Genomic DNA, 21,738 nt, shown 5'->3' on the forward strand with positions numbered 1-21,738 from the left:
GTAAGTGCTTATAGAGTGCATTTGTGTAGGGTTCAGCAGTTGTAACTGTATTGTCCATCTGCATGGGTGTCATGAAGTTCACCACTTCTGTCTTAAGAAGCATGAAGCTGGCTTTGGAGAAATTGTTTACTGTGGTTTCCTTAATGGGGGGTGGGGGCAGGATGTGGATATCAAGGGTGATTAGCTTATGGTCAGATCGGACCAACGAGGAGTTGACTTCAGGTGTTGAACACCGGTCACTCATATTGGTAATTACTAGGTCTAGGATATTGTTGCCCCTGGTGGGGGTGTGGATAAGTTGATCCAGGGCATTGGAGTTTATGAATTCCAGAAAGCGTTGAGTTAAGGAGTTGGTACACGAGTAGTTTTCCCAGTTAATGGTGGGGTAGTTGAAGTCGCCCATTATTAGGGTGTTTGGTTGAACCCTAATATTTTCCAGTACATCAAGAAAAGAGGAGTGGGAATCCTGAGACATGGTGGGGGATCTGTAGCAAACTACAATTTGGATTGCAGTTTTGCCCAGAGTTACTTGCACTTGGATAACCTCGGATGCATTGTGCTGAGCAATTAGCCTGGAGGTGTGGATATCCTTAATGAATATGGACACATCTCTGCCTTTGGTGTTTCGGTCCAGGTTACAGGGGTGCTCTCTGGAGCCTTGAACCAGGTCTCAGTCACTGCACAGATATCAATGTTCTCCATTTTAAGGAGTGCCTCGAGTGAGTGCATTTTGAGATTTAGACTTCTAGCATTGAGTAGCATTACCCTCAGTTTTTGCTTGCCTGTTCCTGTTATGGTGGTGAATTTGTTATTTGAACCTTGCCTAAAAAAGGCACTATAGGGACAGCAAGAGCCTTAGCCAGTATCCGGAATCCCAGGGGTGACAGGTGCAGGCCATCTGTGGCAAAACATCGTGGTCTGTCAACCATGTCATCCCAAGCAGACAGATAGGATCCTCTTAGAATGACACCAGAAGCTTAGCCAATTGTTGAAGTCAATCATTTTGTCCTTGTACTGCGGTATCATTCTGGGAGATGGCAGAATGCTACTCAGGGCTAGGGTCATACCTGCTGGGGCTACAAGATCGGAGAGCTCTTCCATGTCTCTTTTCATGTAGTCCAGGGAGGTACATTTCAGGTCATTCACACCAACATGGACAATGACAGAGTCATATTTGTACTTGTTGTGGAGTGACCTGAGTGCGTGGGTTATGTGGCGGATCCTGGCACCCGACAGGCAGCTGACAGTAACCTTCTCCTTGTTTAGCCTGGTGAGTGGGACATCAGTGTGCCTGACTATAGACTCACTTATGACTAGTGTGTTGGGTACGTTGTTTTGCCTTATTGGCTGTGGTTGAGTGGCACACTGAGTCTGTGGGCTATGTGTCATTTGGGTTGTGTTGGGGGATGGAGGTTGCTTGTATTTCTGCCTTGGAGGTCTCTGTTGCCTAGACAGATTATTATTGAGAGCCTCCGCGAATGTTTTTGTGTTACTATGTGTGGATTTTGGTGGTGTAGATTTAGTGAGACTATGTGATGAGTGTGGTATGGTGCAAATGTTTACCTTCTCCTCATGACTGTCAAGTTCAGTCTTGGTTGGAGAGAGCTTTACCTCTAGTTTGGCTAGATAAGTGCATCTCTCATAGGTTGTAGGGTTGGGTGGTAGGAGGAGAGGGTTGTCTGTGTACATGAGGCAATTTCTACATTGCCTCAAGATGCCCAGATTCATCAGATAGACAGGAGAGAACACTGGGAGCTGACCCTTGGACATGCCTGAATAAAAAACTATTTTCCTTCAGATAAGTGAGGAAAGTGAGTACAAGTGCTGTTTTTCTCTAAGCAAGTGAGAAAAGTAAGTACAAAAACTGTTTTCCTCTAGGTAATGGGGAAGATTGAGTGCTATAGTAATTAGTAGCTTATTTAGTGCTTACAAGTTCTGAATAAGTGCTGAGCATGAATAAGCAAATTTAAGTGCTAAAACTAAGAATCTGTATCTGCACTAGATGAGTTACAGGGCAGAAACAAGTGCAAATGCAGGCTTTCAAATCAGAAAGTTGAGAGAGATGGAAGAGATTGCCCAAACGGCCAATAACTACAATTTCTGGGCCAGAACCACTCCTTATGTGGTAGACAGGTTACCTAGTGCTTACCACTCCCACTGATAAGCTAGAAGGCTTCCCTCCAATACAGAAAGGCTTGGGGGGTTCAGAAGCTTGCATAAAGTCCTGGATACAGCAAATCTGTATCTGGAACACTAGTTACAGGAAAGGTAGGAAACAGGCTTACAGTTTTTTTTTTTTTTTTTACAGAAAAGTAGCAAAAATAGTAGTAAAAACAATTCACATGCAGTGCAAGCTAGCACACTTGAGTATGCAGCAATATTAGACCAAACACAGTTTAAAAAATGCAATTAAATTAAAAAGGACTAAAAGCAAGTGCAGAAAGAGTTTATTAGGTAGAATGTGGTAAAGAGATGGGACTGGGTTGAGTGTCCCAGATCAAATCTACAGTGGGGCGGGCAGCTGCAAAAGCCACCAAATTTAAACTACAAACCAAAAATAGGGAAGGTGGGTGGGACAAAACAGTTTCAACAGAGATCTAAACAACAACTAAGAGAACAAACTTTAAAACCAAAAAAATATACTCAGCTCTGTATATTTGCAGATAGTCTGGAAGGCAGTCTCTCAGAACACAGGTTCCAGCAATTGTATCTATTTTTTGAACTGTTGGTAATGGGTAAGCCCATGTGATATAAACTTCATAATTTTCTATAATGCTTTGTAGCTCACGTTTCCAATGCTTCTCAGCTACTTCAATACAATCCCCATGTAACAGTCTTGCCATGTTATTATGCCTTTTAGTATATTAGTGCCATTAGTGTACCACAGCCAGCAGCAAGATGTGTGACTCTTTCCAATCCTGTTTTACAAAACCTGTACTTGTCTGTTTCTCCGACATGTTCAATGGACTCTGTATGTAATTCACTATCCTGGGCCGTCAACAGCACCTTTATATCCAGCATGGATAGTGGCTACAAGAAAGATGCACTGATGCTATGCATTTAAATGGCAGCATAATAGTCAGTAACAGCAGCAGCATGTGCACATTAGGGCTGCCCATGTTGTGCATATAAGTAAAAACAGCTCAGGTGGGCTACTTATATTCTTTATAATGTCATACCGCAGTCTCAGAGTTGAAAGAGAAACACAGGTCAAACACTGCATAACTGCATAAAGGTATTTCTAGTTGCAATAAGTTCCAGTTCCAGTGCCAGTGTGTAGTGTTTGAGTAAGCCCTCTAAGCATTTTTTTCTTTCATTATTTAAACCTATTTAATATTATATATCACATTTTATTGTAGCTTGACTCTTTCTTGTCAGCTCTTAAGTTTCATGCATATCAGACTTTTGTTTGCCTTCATGGGTTTCTGTGTCTTTCCACAATCTGGACGACTGGCTCCTCACCAGCACCAATGCTGAGAAGATGGTCAGCAGTTAGCACTTTTAGTCAAAGACCAAATACCATCTGTGGCAGTATTTTTAATAACTGTGTATTCAGTAATAGGGGTCAGGATGCAAAATAAGTGTAGAAAATATATTAGTGCCACTGTCTGAGAATATGGTTGGTTGTTTATTGCTGGCTGCAGCTTCCTCTTACAGAAGAAAAAAAAACAAAAACAAATGAAAAGGTAAGGAAAGGAGGAAATCTTTGTTTTGTTGAAGGAAATTGTGTGTATCTAGACTGGATCTGAATGAGGAAAATGGTTCTATATCAGAGAGGATATTAACATGCAGTCAAATGAACAAACAAATACTATACACTGGTTTTGTATATCAGCCATTCAGTCCCTGTATTTTGGGACTCAATCTAGTAGGTCCGACATATCAAATGGTTAGCAAAAAAGGCTACGGCACCAAAGAAAGGAAAGACTTGTGTCAGGATATCTGTAATCAGACTTCCCAAATTTTAAGTGAAACCCAGACAAAAATTGTCAGTGGACATATTGGAGAACTAAGTCTAGGGAATATGAGAAAAGATCAGCAGTAAATAGCAAAATGATAAGTATACAAGGGTCAGAAAGAGAACAGCCAAGCAATAAGGAGACTTGGATTATTGTAGGTATAAAACAGGGCGAAGAAATGTGCAAAGGATAAATAAAAATGGTGTTAAAATGAAATAAAAAATAACTGATTTTTGGATACAGGCTAACAAAATTTGAAGATACAGACTTACATGAAGCTTCTGATGCCTCTTTACCTTTAACAAGTGACCCCCCATCATAAGGTAGTATTCCATGTGTGTGACGTTTTATTTATTTATTATGATGAAATAGCAATGATGGGATATCAAATAAATGAAGCGTGTAAAAGTTAAATTTGGTGGGAGCATGGTGAATAAAGGGAAAGTATAGAAGACAAGGTAGATAATGGTTGCTGCTGTTTAAAGCAGATCAATGCAGGGAATATTCTCTAAAGCTTTAAAAAGACAACTTCAAGATAAATGAAAGTTAAATGTACTTATTTTAGAACAGATAATTATAAGCCAAAGAATCACAGGAGATCTAGAAGTTGTGGTATGTAGGATCACTCAAAAGCTTAACACTTTAGTGGGAGAAAGAAAGAGAAAGGAAGTAAATATGACGAAAGCACAACTGGAATGTTTTTGAAAAAAAATGTAGAAAGTAGAAGAAAATTATGTACCCCTGAAACAATGAAAAAATAGCTAAATATTTAACTAAAATGAGAAAAGAGATAGAATAGAGATAGAAAAAGTGTAAAAGAAAAAAAGAAAGAATGAAAAAAAGAGGTAACCAAGGTAACAATGGTGGGAAATGGAAAAATATATAGTGAGGATATTGATAAGGCATATATGGTACAAGAGTAAATGGGAAAGAAATACAGAAAAAAAAAACAAAGCAGTGCTATTTTGGAAGATAGATATAAGGAAAGAAGATTATGAAGTAATAGTCTGAAAGAGGGGAAGGGTGAGCTCTGAAAGGAGTGTAAATTAAGTCAGACTGAAAGAAGGGATGATGATAATTGTTATAATGTCAGGGAGAAATATGGAAATATCGTGGGAAAAGAAGTAAGTAGGTTGGTGTCTGTGATATAGGAAGATGTCAACATAGGGCGTAGAAAGGAATATCAAGAACCTTTTAATGGTCGTACCATGGAAGGATGTTGGAGTTCAGATTTTTTGAAAGTAGACTCTGAAATTGAATGTTTAATAGATGCAGATTGTAAGACTGCCTTTTTTTGAAATCTTGATCAATTTAGTTTTAGGGAGTGTTCTGGTAGGGTATGAATATTAAAAATGTATAGAAAGGAAAATCGAAGGGGATGGATGGTGGAGTTTCTTTCTGAAAATCTGGTCAGCTGTGTATAGAGGTGTAGTGAAACATTTAAATTGCATGGCCAGAAAGTGAGGGGAAAGGTTTTACTTGAGGGAAAAAGATCTGTATAAGGCAGGTAAAGGGGGGAAAAGATAAATTAAAATAATGTACAACAGAGGAACATCTGTCTTTAATTGTTTTATAACATTCCAAGAATGAAGAATAAAACCTAACTCTAAAACAAGTACTAAGTGTATTGTTAGGAGTGGTTGAAGGAAGTTTAACTTAAATGATATTAAAAGGATAAATTGATCAGAGGATCCCCACAAAGTGATGTGTGGTGCAATAAAGTCCTGAATCCTCTAATTGTATAGCTATTATCTGTATGTGGCAAGGTTATAGCTCCCTCACGTAGTCTCCAAAGTGAAAAACAATCACCACCGCTATGTTCTGTTGGTGAATAAAACCCATTTATAGCATTTTTAAATGTAAGATAAAATATGAGAAATGTATTTATATTTTATTTGTTTGATTTACATTTTGTTAACTGGGGCAGAGTACAACCACAGCAAGACCAATTACAGGCTCAGCATGGGTTACATAAAATAGTAACAAAAATTACAAAGCATGTACAGCAATATGTGCTGACATACAACAACAGTGTAATTAACAGGTAGAAAGTATAACATGAAATAAAGATTATAGTGCCCATACCTGGAGAATATGAGGGTATGCTGTGGTCAAGCAGAAGAACATCAGAAGGTATTGAGATTACATAATAAATTAGTGCAAGTAGAGCTATATTGTTTGGATAATATGTGATTATTGGAGCTCAGTAAATGGGCTTGTAGATGTACAAGAGATGAAAGGAGGAAGCATAACAGCATTTATGTAAAGATGTTAGTTGTGAGATAGAAAGATTCATGACAAATAGCAGTGAGAGGATAGAGACAGTATAGCAAAATAGATAAGTAGGTATTGCTTAATAGTTAACTTCTTGGTTCTTTGGTAAATACTGAATTTAAAAATACATTGTGGTTTGCTTTTCTGTGCAGTAGACAGAAAATCACCTTTAATGTTGATGTCTTGGTCCAGGAACAACACTGGTGCTGGTGGAGTGCAAAACACCCAATGGCAGATCACTTTCTCTGACGTGAGACAGAGTTCATATCAGTCCAAAGAGAACTTGTAGTTAAGAGTAACAGTATACCCTCAGCTTTACCAGTACAACAAATGTACAAATGCATGTTTTGTGGAAATAAATATATGTATAAGGTAGGTCCTCTACAGGGGTTAAAATTTCACAAGGATACATGAAAGCATTTGCATAGGTATTTTATATCCCAAGCAGACTTCAGTGAATTTTTGCTAATGTAGATAGCAATTGCTAGAAGTGTGATGGGAAAGAGAGAAATCATTGGAAACATGTTTTTTTTTTTGGGGGGGGGGGGAAGGGAGCACTAACACGTTAGAGATTTTAAACAATTTTTGCAGAGTACTTTGTCAGAAATGTTGGAGGAGCAAATTATTGTAACTAACAAACTGATTCTTTTGTGTTGGAATATAATATCTGAATTACTTAGACATAGTAAGGTCTTGCTAAGTTTAATGCTATTGGCTACTAAAACAGCAATTACTAGAAAATTGAAATAAAAAATATAAAGAAACCATAAATTAAGTACTGAAAATTATAAAAGAGGTACAATAGCTGAAAGTGGGATCTTTAGAACAGTAGAGGAGCTTATTAAACAGAAATAAGTGGAATTTGTGGGAATAATGCTTGCAGAATAATGTTCAGGAGAAAGAGGAGTGTAATCTATGGGAAGCCAGGATTTGAGCAATTTATGTAATGTTGGAGTCAATGATAATTGCTAAAACAGAAAATCTACATGTATGATAAATGAAGTTCATGAAACTGTTTAAACGATTTGTTCTCTTTTCTATAACTGTGTGTACCTACTATGTCAGTGTTCAATGTGTGAAGTTAATAAAGGTTTTAAAAAAAGAATCCACAAGGACAGCTCAGAATGATGCTGCCTTAATATTCCTTTGTTTTTACTAGTCTTTTTCATGGTACTGACATGTAATGCATTTGTGAGGTTTCAGCATCATTAACCTTTATTTGAATATGCAAACCATTCAGTCATTAGGATGGAGTGGTTAGATATGTATCTCAGGGACTAGAAAGCATATAATATAAAATAAATCCAAGTGAACTGTGTAGACTGATTTACATTATACACCATCCCCACACTGGATGCACAGTTTGGTTTTGATTTGTCTTGCAAGGACTTTAAGCAGGCTGATTTTCTGGTATTCAGTAGTTAAGCTTATTTCAATAGTACCTTTTAAAATTGGTCCAATAACTTTCGCAAATACACTTAATATGCTTCATAGGAATATGTATATTTTATAATTTCATTATTCTTATTTTAAAATCAAAATAACAAAAACACATCAAGTGAAACTTATTTAAAAAATTACAGTCACCAAACAAATGTGAAAATTGTGTTTATAGCCACAGTATAAACCATTCTGAAGTAGACAGGTTGGCTTAGAAGAATTGTAATTAGTAGCGGACCGGAGTTCCGCTGTGGCGACCCCTAACCGGGAAAAGCCGAAAGACACAAACAAACAATAAAGCATAGTCCAATTCTAGGACATCATTCAGTATGATAATGTAGATTAAGGGTATTATCTTTAACTTGCTCTGTTTGAATGAAAATACATAATGAATTTGCACCTGGCCTAACTTAGCTCTTTTGCTGATATGCAAATCCAGACTATTTGCTCAAAAGTATCACACTTTTAAACAAGCAATGCTGAAGTTCTTCTGCAGCTGCCATTTAAAGTCTTTACTTTTCTTTTAACACACAAATCATTCAGTGGGTTTATAGTTGTTATTCCCAGGTTTTCAAGAACCACATTATGGTACAAATTTCAGCTCACCTGTGATTCCCAGTTCCTGTGCAAAGTCTCTTTCTCAGCTGTTTATCTGCTCTTCTTGCCATGTAGAGGTAGGGATGGCACTGTAAGGATCCATTACCATTTTTCCACAACGTACAATCATTACAAGGAGAAAAAAGCAAAGGAGGGCCAAGAAAGCAAAGGCAAAGCCCTTATCTACATCAACATATGTTGGCAGTGTTGGGCGATCCATATGGGGGCCACTTTTACAAGTGGTCTGCTTTGAGGAGTTTTCATCACCAGAAGAGTCAAATGGAGTATAATTCTGAAGGAAAAAAACTGAACAAAAGGAGAGAAAGAACAACAAAATTCAGGTTTTCATGAATCCCAAAATGTCTTCCAGGTATGATTTCTGTAACTCATTGAAAGTCCTTTAAGTGGACATGAGATTGACACATGAAAATTATTTACCAGCATTATGTACATTCTTATTAGAATTGTTAACATTGTTTTCCTATCATAACATTCAAATGGGTTATCTGATTCTAATGTAGAAATCACTGATTCACATTATCAGTTATTGTTTGCCCTTCTTCTGAAATTCAATATATGCAGTGCCCATTTCTGCTATATTTTTGTGATTATCTTCAATTGTATCTTGTATAACAAAAATTGTTAATTTGACTCATCCTCTCTTTGTCTAATCTCTCTATAGCCTGTTCTGATTTTTATTTTAAAATTAATTTTATTTTCGATTGTGTATTGAATTGTATTTGTATATTAACCTATTAATAATTGAAACTGATGTATGTTATATTTAAGTCTGCTTAATAACTGTTCCTGTAGTTTTCTTCCCTATGAGTCTACTGAATATAGACCTCACTCAACTCGACATTCTTGCTTACAAAACAAGTAAATAAATAAAATGCCACATTATGTCAACTCATCCCTAAATGTGATAACACATTTGTACATTTCATTTTAGATAAGCTGAACATTTTTATACAGTCTGGCATTCTTTGATTATCTGTTTGTTCATGTTTAGTCTGCGTAACTTTCCTGATTATCACTTTAAAAGCTGATGCTTTATATTGGACTATTGTTTTTGTTTATTTGTTATTGTCTTGACTGACTGTTTTTAAGAATTTTTTTAAACAAAAAAAAGACTAGTAACTAGAAAAGCACAAACACAAACAAAACAGCTCACATTAAAGAAATCAGAAAGCTGTATATTTTCACTTAATAGAAAAGAACAATATAGTTCAAATTAAGAGACATAAGGGGAGAAAGGGACATCACTCCTAGTAATTTGGAGAAATTAATAATAATAATAATAATAATAATAATAATAATAATAATAATGGAAAGATATTAGCAACATAAAGAAAATAAGCAGTAAAGTAAGAATGATACTACATAAGGCACAGATAGCATTCAGAGGAAGGTAATTGCCAATCACCGTCAGTGGTGAAAGTTATCAAGAACTCTTAAGCTGGAGATTGCACTTGGTGACTGTCAGCCTTTGCTGTCTTTTTCAGCAGCATTTCAGATGATGTGTTTGGTGCAGCTAGTTAACTGTCACTGTGTAATGTATGATAGAAAGATATTAGCAATATAATTAATACAAGCAGTAAAGTAAGAGTGGTGCTCCGTATGGCACATATAGCACTTAAAACATACACAAGAATGGAGTTCCTGTGTTTTTTTTATTAGTATGTGAAATAAAATTTTTAAGTCGTAAGCTTACAATAGGATTTGGTGAAAAGGGGGCAGTCATTCTTAATGTCTGATTACCTCAGCAATGAGAATGTTGCAGTATTTGACATTGTATTGTCCCCTGTGTTACCACGGCTGGCAGTGCAACTGAGAGTATCAAGGGATAGAAACAGACAAAGAGACAGTGGAGCAGCAAGTAAGTCAGATTGTGATTATATAAACTTTAAATTTATTGTATATGTTTGCACCTGAGAATGAGTATAAGTGCTGGAAATTTAATAAGATAGCAAGGATGTAAGAAGAGGGGTTGGCATCATTCTGAACCAGATATCTTACATTTCCTAAGGACTTATTGGTCCTGCTGTAGAAACGGTAAAACAAGAGTTAAAAAGCATAACGGAACAAAAACAAAATAGAAAGTCAACTGTTTACATAATCCTTAGGACTATATAACCCAGATAGTAAGTATGGAAATGAGGTAGTATACTTTTTGATTATAAGAAAATACCCTATGTATGTATATGAAAGAGAAGGGTCAGTCATAGAACATAATACCCTTAGGGAATATGCAGGAAAGAGTCTGCTAGTAAAAAGTACCATAAGCAAATGTCTCTTAAAAGCTAGAGGCGTCGATTATGAAGAACAAGAAAAGAATGATAGTGAAGTTAGAAAGCAAAAAGGCACCCCAGATGGAAGCCAGAAGGAGCTGTTTAGTTTGCCATTTGCAATTACTTTTGCATTTTGCCTCTTTGGTACAGAGGTAGCATTGTTGCCTCATAGCAAGAGGCTCTCCCATTCGATTATCGGCTTGGGTTGGGCGTGCCTTCTGTGTGGAGTCTACATGTCCTCCCCGCAGTCGAGTGGGCGTTCGAAAGACATGCATTGAATGGGCGTGCCTTCGTTGAAGGGTGGGCATCGGGATGGCAACTGGATACCATAAAAACCAACTGCCAATCATTAGCAGACCGGAGGTCTGCTGTGGCGACCCCTAACCGGGAAAAGCAGAAAGACAAACAACAACAACAACCTCTTTTCTGAAAGTGAATGACTGCACTGCTGCTTTTGACATGATTCCTTTAAGATGCACTGCCATGCAGGGGAGCTGCTAATGGACATTTTGGTACATCAGTAATCCTTAGGAGTAGTTGGAGGCACTGCTCTGCATCAAAACGTACATAGATTGACAAAAGACTGGGGGAAAAGAGAAAACTTGCCACCCTAACTATAACAAACTCATACAAAATGATAGGGGAAATCAAATTCCAGAAATACCTCCTTTTCTCTAACTATTGGAGGAAAATACAACCATCTTTGGATGACCACCAGATATAAAATGCAATTAACCTAATACTGAAAAGCATACCCCTTAAAAAACTGTTGCACACACAGCTTATGATAAATAACAATGCATATTTCACACCTGCATTACTACACAAATTAAACGCAACAAAATCACCATACTGTCCGCACTACAAGGATCAGATAGCAGATTTAATGCATATATTTTGGAGTTGCAAATGCGTCTATAAACTGTGGAATTCACTGAAATTGCAATTACAAAAAGTGGGATATCAATCATCAACACTTACATGGGAATTTACCATATTACATATTCACCCATCTAACTTCTCAGTAAAACAAGCAAACTCGCTTATAACCATATTCTCATTAATGAAACTATATATAGCCCTCAAATGGATAGACTCTATGAACATCTCTTGTGAGGGTTTTAAGAAAGTGGCTATTAAATACCTATTAGCTCACAAAATAGTAATGGATAAAAGAAACAAAAACAGCAAAACTTGAGCAACTTGGGAACAAACCTTTAATATCATGCTAACATAAAACATCATGCACACTATAGAGTAACGTGTTATAAGGGAACCTAGCGATATACCTACAAACACAACAAAATATTGTATTGCAAACATTAATGTATGTGTTGTCTTTATATTGTTTAAACTTGTTTGAGAAAGCATCTATGTATACAGTGTAAATAGGGTTGTTATATGACCTTCATGTTCCTGTATTGACTACAATGTATAACTTTTTCTTTTGTATAACTTTCTCTTATGGTCATGTTGTAAATATGAAAATTTTTGTGTTTTTTATAAATGCAAAATGAAAATAAAAATTATTAAAAAAAAAACAAACTTGCTAGTCTGGAAGAGGCAGCACCACCTTGATTGGTATTGCCCAATGATCCACTGCCCTACCAACTGCAGTGAACTTACTTTCTGTCAGTAATAAGGATAATAACATAGACCTATAAAGATGACCATATTATAGTATAACCTGTGTAACCAAGGGCCTCCCATATGAGTCCTTACATCCATTCAGGAAGTACTCTGGCCAGTGCTGTCATGTGTGTTACTAGAACACCGTAAAGCTCACCAGGATCTCTGTAGCTCGAGCAAGCAGTGCCAGGAGCTGACTACACCCCCAGTTTAGGATTTGTAACAAAAGTACAATGAGTGTACCAAGCAGGTATTCACCTCCAACCAGGTTTTCAATAATCCACTCTTAGTTCTTTTTTAAAAACACAGATTTATTACGATCCCAGCAAAAGGCACAGTTAACACAGTTTGATCGATCACAGGTTTAGCGCTTTCATCCACAAAAGTAGACTTCCTCAGAACCAATGATTTCAAACTACCAAATGCTTTTATATAATAGATTTGGCGCCAAAAAATCAATTAATCAATCAGCTCATATAAAAAATCAATCAGTATATTTCCTTTTAAAAACACACTACTAAATTGCACACTAAAATTGATTCTCCTAACCACTCACTTATGTGTAAATATGTGTAAATATGCATATCATGTAAGATACCCATATAACTATTGTAATGTGGTGTATACAAATAACTATAATACACTAATAATACATTACAAAACATTTAGAACTTTTTTAAAAACTTTGAAAACTTTGAAAAGCCTTTTCCTTAGCAAACCTATAAACCTAATATTGCTTCCTATATGTTTCTTAGTGTTGCACTAATACACTTCATTCAACACACATTGATTTGTTTTACTATTCTAATGTAGTGTAGATGTTTGATATTGATTGGTTGAAGGTGCATCACCTGCTTGGTACACTCATTGTACTTTTTTACAAAAATCCTAAACTGGGGTGTAGCTTCAGCTCCCTGGCACCGTTTGCTCGAGCTACAGAGAGATCCTGTGAGCTTTAATGTTTTGGTCGTGCACAACGAAACTATTTCTTGAGTCGTGGTTCTTAATGGCTTGCCTGGGGTCCAAATTAATCTAAAGATTGTGCCCAAGGGGCTTAGATTTTCAGTTACCCCTTAGATACAGTTCACTGAAGATTTGGAGGCATATAAAGTGAAGGGCATATATTTGGCCAATGGAACAAGCACATAGGATTGACGACAACAATGTTACACAGCATGGGAATTATAGGGGAAACAATAAAGAGATGAGGATGAAAATTTTCAAGGGGAAGGTTCATCATCACAGACCCATCACAGAAGGAGATAGATATCAAAAGGAAAGGGAGCTAGAGAGAGTGGAAGTAAAAATTTTGAGTGTTGTGAACTCCCCAATACAACGGGATTGAAATTTTGAAAAACAGCTTGAGGGAAACATTCCAACCTTATGGGAAGAATGTGTGTGTGTTATAACATTAGCCCAAAGAAATTGCAACACCATGCGGGTGGTGTATTTGCTTCCTCATTTATACAAAATTAAGAAAGTGGACACAAAAGATGCACTAGCAAAAACATTAGTGAGAGAAAGGTATCCAACATAGTTTAGATTTTGTGTGACGCCACCCTCTTGGCCAGGCTAACGAACAGCATAAGTATGCTGATTGATTAATTGATTTTTTGGCCAAATCTATTATATGCATTTTAAACTATTTCATGTGTGTTACTAGGACTGAGTCCATTCACTACAGTTGGTGGGGCAGTGGATGGATGAACACTATCAATCAAAGCTTTGCTATCTCTTCCAGTCTGACAAGTTTTCTCTTCTCTTCTTAACCTCCAACCAATTTATTTACATGTTTTACTGCAGAGCAGTGCCTCCAAATTTTCCCAGTGATCACAGATCTGTCACAATGTCCCTAACAGTTCACCTAAATTGGAGAACTACAAAAAGGAATTTCAGTTTCATTACACCTTTTGGCCGTACTGATAGCCTGCTGACATTTCTGAATCTGGGTCACCAGAAATGAAGACTGGCACCTTAATTTTTCCTTAGAGAATTACCAAAAGAACCGAGATTATAGTTCAAGCTGGTGATGGTTGCTTCTTTGTTAAACTAAAGTGTCTGCTATAACTCATCCCCTCCCCATGCATCTGCTAATTCATGCTGATTTCCTTTGTATCAGTCTAATTGTTGTTAATTTATTCCAACATCAGCTTACATTGCTGCTTTGGTCTCAGGATGTTAAAGGTTATGGTATATAACTACAGCTTTTCTTTTAGTCTATAGGACAACACTGAAAGTCCTCACTTATAAATTCTGTCTTTGTCATTGTGATAAATGTTAAACAAATATTTATGTTTTAGTTAGGTTTTCATTATAATGTTCTGGTATTTGATTTGCAGAGATTTTCTGGGTTAAAATGTATCTATTTTATTAAACACCTTTATTTAATTATAATTTGTGACATAGGCAGACTTACGCACACACACACACACACACACACATATATATATATATATATATATATATATATATATATATATATATATATGTGTGTGTGTGTGTCCAAACCATATTAACAAATTCACATTTACAAACATTATACATCACATATATTGTTACACATCATATAATCTAAGTAGAAGCATAGCTCTCAGGAAGATAAAAAAAAAAAAAAAAAAGCAATTGGCTGATAAAAGTTAGATCTACGCACCCCACAGCTCTTGTGCTCAACAGCAAAAAAAAAAAAAAAGAAAAAAACTAATCGATGTTCATTATCCAGGCAGACTAACCAGGTGAACAGATGCACAACACACCCCACTCTCTCCTGCTCCAGCCATTCGGGTCCCATTTCTGTGTCCCTGTCCCCAACCCTCCTTCAACATATCCTGCCTGCATGGAACACTACAGTGCTCATGTTTTTGCTTAGAAAAAAACAGAATCTCCTTTTTAAATTGTAGCAAACTGCCTACTACAAATGTAGCAATCAGTTGCTATAGTTTTTAACCTGTCTGCATGGAGCAGTATAGTACTCAGGTTTTAGTTAAAAAACAGGTTTTTTTTCTTTCTTTGAACTGTAGAAAACTGCTTGCTACAAAGTAGCAAGCAGTTGCTACAGTTTAGACCACACACTATACAACAGCTACAATTTTTGCACTTTTTGTATTATCTTTTGTCTAATCTCTTCCCACATATCCCTAGCGGCCATAACCGAATCCTTTTTAATTCATATTCTTAAATACTTTATTTTATCATGTCTCCATAAATATGGGCATTAATGGACAAATTGCTTTGTTGGCACATAGTTTATAGCTACAGCCTTTGTTTTATCTTCATTAATTTTATATCCAAAAAAAAAAAAAATGCAAGTGACTCAGAATATTCCACAACACTGAGATGCCCTTTCCTGGTTCCATCAGGTGCAAAATAATATCATCTGCAAATAAAGCCAATTTTTCTTAAACACCATACCAATTATATCCTTAAATTTCTGTTTCCCTTATTTTCTGTGTTAATGGTTCTAAATATAGCACAAATAACAAAGTGGAAAGAGGACACCCTTGCCTGGTTCCTCTGTTCAGACACAATTTTGTCAGAGAGGAACCTTCCCACTTTGACTTTTGCCTCCCATCCTTTATATATCCTTCTAATTAACCTTATGGTTTTGTAAGGAAATGCAAATGCTTCCATTGCCCCACTAATAAAATTCCAGGTTACTCTATTCAAAAGCTTTCTCTGCATCAAGATACACCAATAGCGGTGGTATTTTCTTACATTCTTCTTCCCTCTGGATCATCATTATTTTATTCATGTTGTCAAATGTCTGCCTACCCTCCACAAAAACACACTGGTCTATATCTATCAATTTTGGCATCACCTTTTCCATTCCTTTAGCCATTATAGACATAAACACTTTATACTCATGCACCAATAAAGGAATGACCACAAGTGGAAACAGTCTTGACAAATGACTAAAAATATCCACGGAACACTCAAAAGATGACAGCCAACTCTTTAGCGTACAAAATATTGGTACTTACATATTAGCGCAACCACATTTGCAAAGTGGCATAATTCCTTCTGTTTGTGCAGGAATACGTCTCTTAACCATAAAAGGGGGGTGTAAACAAATAGGTATTATTGTGTCACACTGGGTATGAGGCAGGAAGAGCAATAACTGTAAATTTTGTAGTCCTGAGTGCCGTTCTTTATTTGCTCTGTGAAGTGCACGGGTGTTAAATGTTCTCTCACTTCACACAGATAGTACTGTTTACTTTGAACTTGTTTACTCCCAACAGCCACTTACACTAGTAACAGCAGGTGCTGTGAATGCTGAATGACTCACAGAAATATGTACCAGTTTTACCAATCGCAGATGATGCTGTCGGCATGTAATGTCTTTAAACGGCTTGGAAATGGGCGACTTATGTTGTTGAGATTGTGCTGAATTTCATCATTTGCAACATTAAGAACCACTTACAAGCTGCACTCATGTTTATCAGTCGAGAAAGGAGGCTACCGAGGAAGAGGAATTTTGCCATTATTCCTCTTCCTACATGAAAAAAACAAGCCGACAGAATAGTAGTTAAGACTTTACACACCCCTCCTTAGGTTAACAGACAGCGTTTCAGGAAACCATCAGAAGTTATGACAGGTTAGGAATGTGGTTGCGATAATACGTAAGTACCAAAATATTTAATCACTGCTTTCATCCACAAAGGGACTTTTTCAGAACAACACAATTAACTCTTAAACAAGAAACAGTATATATACATCTTATACTAATCATACAATTATCACACTAATACATTTAATTGCCAAGATTCCCACACTAATAAAAAATGGATTTTGAACATAAAAAATATATAAAACATTGCAATAGTATTATAATATTATAAAGAAAACCAGTGACATAAAATCACTTTAAAACTTTCAACCTTCTGTCTTTTAAAAAACATTTGATGTTAATAGTCCCATTCATGCCAAGAAATAAATCAGCTCCTAGCTTTAATTACCAAAGAGTTTCCCTTTTTTCTACTCTTTATATCATCACCCCTTCTATCTAAGGGTACGTGTTCAACTACCATAAACAAAAACATATAAACTTATTACATTCCAATGAGTGTTTATATAATGCATTACTATCATTTTTTTGTTTTTTATATTGTAGAGATGTTCCTTAACTCTGACTTCCAGCATTCTGGTAGTCATACCAATATAATAGACATTGCATTCACTGCATACAATAATGTAAACCACATATTTTGATTTACAAGTAAATATACCTGGTATTGGAATAGCATAATTCAAATGTTCCAACAACAAAAAAGGCCCTTCCATAATAAATCTACAAATGGAACATTGACCACATTTGTACATACCTTTAGGTTTAGTACATAGAAGTCTAGGATTGTTAAAATTAGTATCATCTCTCTGTAAAATATTCTTTAAATTATAAGAGTTTCTAAAAACTAATTTGAGTTGAGTTCCCACGGTTTTGATTAAATCTCTATTTCCTTCTAATATTTTCCAATTATTATAGATAATTGAACATATATTCCCCCTATCAACTGTAATATCTACATTACATATAACTTTATTTATTGTCATTCAAATTGTGTTCTGAGGTCAATTTATGAAAAATTTTCAACAAAATAGGACAGAAAAATTATTTTCTCTTTGAGCTAATCTCTTCGGCTGTTCTAAACAACATGTTAACATCGTATCCCCTCAACTTAAACAAGTCAGTAATATATAATACCTCTTCTTCAAAATCCCTATCCACTGATGTCTTTCTTGAGGCTCTGATTAATTGGCCCACTAGGAATATTGTCTTTAATAAACTTGGGGTGAATAGTTGAGTAATTTAAATAATTATTGCTAAAAGTACACTTTCTAAAAATTCTACTCTCAAAAGTGTCTGTTATTGTGTTCCATTGTGGATTTTTGGTATGCCAAAAAGTATACCTATGCGAGGATTTTCTACCAATAAAAACTCATACAGTTCCATATAAATATTACCCTCCATTAACTGATCATATTAAAAGAAGGCAATGTTTTTTCATTTTTCATGTGATGTGATTCTTTCATGTGCATTTTTCCTGTCTTCAAATCCAGTCTAAAACTGTTTAGATAACTCACTAAACCCACTTCTAAATAACATGCACACATAACAGTACACTTTGGCTGTGGATTCTGAGAATAGTAGCCAGTCTCTTTTAAATACCTTGTCATTACTCATTTTCCTGAAAAAAAAATATTTTTTTTGCATATCTTACTTTTTTGCCAAACTGTTTAGAAGGTAATTTCAAATCGGATTCCACATTTTGAGATGGCATATTTTGGGTGAAGTAATGAATGAGATCTGCATTTATTTCCCATTTAGCTGGATCAGTACTGAAACCTGATGGTGAAACGGTAACTGATGTTTCTTGTTTTTTTAAATCATTCATAGGTTCTAATGTATCTTGATTTACAGTTACATCAAATGTTGACAGCGTTTAATTTGTCTGCTTTGTTTCTAATTTCTTATTAACTTGATCTTCTTTTGTTTTTTGATCTACAGACCTATGATTGTCATAACCAAAATCTTCTGATTGACAGGTAGCTGTATTGCTCAGCAGCTGTGGAACATGTATATATTTAAGCAATGAACCTTTAATTTTACTCAAATTCTTTTCAATTATTTTTTTTCTTTTTCCTTTTTCAAAATCAGAATCGGGCTTTCACTTATATCCACCAGACATTTTAAACGAGGTTAACCTTTCATAAAAAAAGATTATATTACCTTTTTCAGCAAAAAAAACAATTTAAAAGAAAATATGGATCAACTCCAATTGACAGTAGCAAATTTTGAATAAAAGCAAGATTCATAAAAAAAAAAAAAAAACCTTATTTTTCAATTTTTGAGTAGTGAATCAAATTAAATAATTAATTGTACATAAATAAATTAAAAATAGTAAAGTAGGAATAATTACTACAATAAACCTGTAACTGAAAATCGTTTAGAATTTTACCCTTAAAATGATAAACAAAAATTAAAAAAGCAAAATTTTATAAAAAATAGCACGCAGTTTCTTAAATAGCTTGAATAAAAGATGTCCAAATAATTGCAGGTTATACATGTGGTGTACACAATTTACTGCCAGTTACTTACTGTTTATTTATCAGTTTACTGCAACAGATTTTTACCAGGGATTGGACAAATACTGAAGTATACCTCACTTTCTTCAAGTTTAGACAATAGTAAGTAACGAATAACCAGGACAAAGATCAACACCGGACATCTTGGCCTTTTGTTGAATAATCTCAAAAAATAAACTCCCTAATTCAGTCGTACTCTTGATGCTGAGTTGATGGAACTGAGTTATCCGTCCGGTGCCGAGATGTGACCTTGTCCAGTGCCGACTCGCCCATGTCTGCAGAAATGATGAACTTATATTCTGGGCGCCACAGTGCAAGGCAATTGAATAACACACAGTTATATAAATTAGAAGTGCAAAAATGATGGTTGCTCAACTGACTTCATCAGTCACATGGTTTAACAATATAATAGTCGTGATTCTTCTCCTTGTTTTTAATGATCATGATCACTTCCCACTTAATTGGTCACACGACAAACTAATTATTCTGATTCATCGAGTGTAGAAAAAGGGGTAAATCTGGTGGTGGGAGCAAGTGATCATGATATGTTTGGGAAGAAACATGGGTAATAAGAACATCATGTCAGCTGGCATAATTCAGAGGGCATTTATTCCTGTTTTTGCACAGCTTGAAGTGAAAGTGACTAGAGCCTATGAACACTAAAATCCATCCCTGCCTCTAGCAATTAATATACGTACTCCTCTTTTCCTTTGTTGCTGATATTCTGCAGAATATCCATCTTGAAATCTTTCTTTATCAAATTCACATGCTTATTTCTTTCCAACTGTTTCTCCTGTAGCACTGCTATTTGCATTCTACATTTCTTAATATAATTAAATATTCTTTCCAAAAATCAAACATCCCTCCCAGAACATTCCCATAACCTGTTATCATAATACAAACACACACACACACATAACTATGGACATCTTCAAATAATGAAGTTTAACCCTTGTAATAGGAACATTTGTGTCAAATAGACAGCTGCTAACATAGGCCATAATTAACCTGAAATTGAGGTTATCCATGCTAGGATGCATGTTATTGCCTTTGCTTCTATTTCCACTAATTGGTGTTTGTTCTTTTATCTTTACCACCCTGAAGAATCTGGATTGTACAACTTGAATCTCACACCTGCCTCCCCATATTCCCTGATTACTGGAATACATGTGTTTCTCTTCTGCCTGGTGTGCAGTGAATAATCATTTTCCAAACATTCTACTGTCTCCAACTTTTAATAACTGCTCTTTTGCACAGTTTTGTCATGATCAACTCTTTTTGCTGGTAGGTTTGCATCTTCACTAATAAAGGCTTTGGCTGTTTTCTTATGGCCAGATATGGAGCATACACACAGTGTGCCCTCTCAATAAACAGTTCCTGCTGTGGAATTCCAGTCCACTTGCTTATTTGTGCCTTCATAAAATGAATAGAATCTGTTTCTTCTAGTTTCTCTAGTACAGCAGAAAATCTCAGATTTTCTTTATATGCTGAGTCCTGTGCCCTCTAATTCTATATTTCATCACTACAAACATCTCTTCTTGAGCAGTGTCATACTCAGCCAATCTTGTCTTCCTTTTGACCTTAGATTTTTGCATTTTTATCAGCTCATCTGAATATTTTTTTAAGGTGTCTTCCATTTTCTCCAGCCTTTTGTTATTTGAGATGATATACTCTGACAGTGTTTTATTTATTTTATCAGCTCTGAGCATATTTGACTTATTTTTTTTCTCGAGATTACTGGAAGCCATGCTTGGCTTTTTGATGAGCAGCTACAGGATTCTTCCCAGTCAATATTTTTTCTTTGCCTTTTCTTGTTGATTTTCATTCAGGTTGTCTTAGTTTCTACTTTGCAGCATCCCAGGAAGTGTACTTACTAGTCAATAACTGGATTTTACTCAAACTGACAATATCACTAGCTGATGTTTCTCAATATCTGTTTTCACAGCAGGAGAGCTGAAGTTAAACTGTTGCTCAATGTGCAGCCATCCTGACAGTCAGGTTAAAATCTATCTTATCCTATTCTGGAAGCAACTGCTAGCTCATGTAACTTTGTTCTAAGTCACTTTACTTGCTAGTATAAAACAAATTCAGCTCACTGTGCTGCTCTGAACTTTAGAAATGTTACATTATGGTATAAAATTACAGCTTTTCATAGCTTTCTTGTCAGTGTAAAGGACAATGCTGAAATATTATAATCAAATTATTTGTTACTGTATGGTTTTCCTTTACCTTATTCCCATGCCCTTGCAAGTTATTCAGTTTTGCTTCAGGTCTATAAACTGTTAGTAAATTTTAGCCCCAGTTCACTTTGCAGGTTTGATGTTTAGATGCTACAATTTGTGGTATAAAATTATAACTTTTTCAGTGATTTTCTCTAAAACTGTACAGAGACACACTGACAGTCTACATTTATAAGTAAATTCCATCTTGGGGTAGATCAATTTTCCTTCTCCATATTTTTTTTACTA

At 35.6% G+C, this 21,738-nt stretch overlaps 1 protein-coding gene across 1 annotated transcript; it reads right to left on the minus strand.

Moving 5' to 3' along the window:
* Nucleotides 1-8,285: 8,285 nt before the first annotated feature.
* Nucleotides 8,286-8,571, minus strand: CTXND2 (cortexin domain containing 2). The gene has a single exon (XM_044079019.1). It carries the CDS (start codon nt 8,488-8,490, stop codon nt 8,314-8,316), a length of 177 nt encoding a protein of 58 aa, XP_043934954.1. The 5' UTR covers nt 8,491-8,571; the 3' UTR covers nt 8,286-8,313.
* Between the last annotated feature and the right edge of the window lie 13,167 nt (nt 8,572-21,738).

The sequence above is a fragment of the Protopterus annectens genome, chromosome 8.part0 (genome assembly GCF_019279795.1).
Source record: "Protopterus annectens isolate FY-2018-M chromosome 8.part0, PAN1.0, whole genome shotgun sequence".
Taxonomy (NCBI): Eukaryota; Metazoa; Chordata; order Ceratodontiformes; family Protopteridae; genus Protopterus; species Protopterus annectens.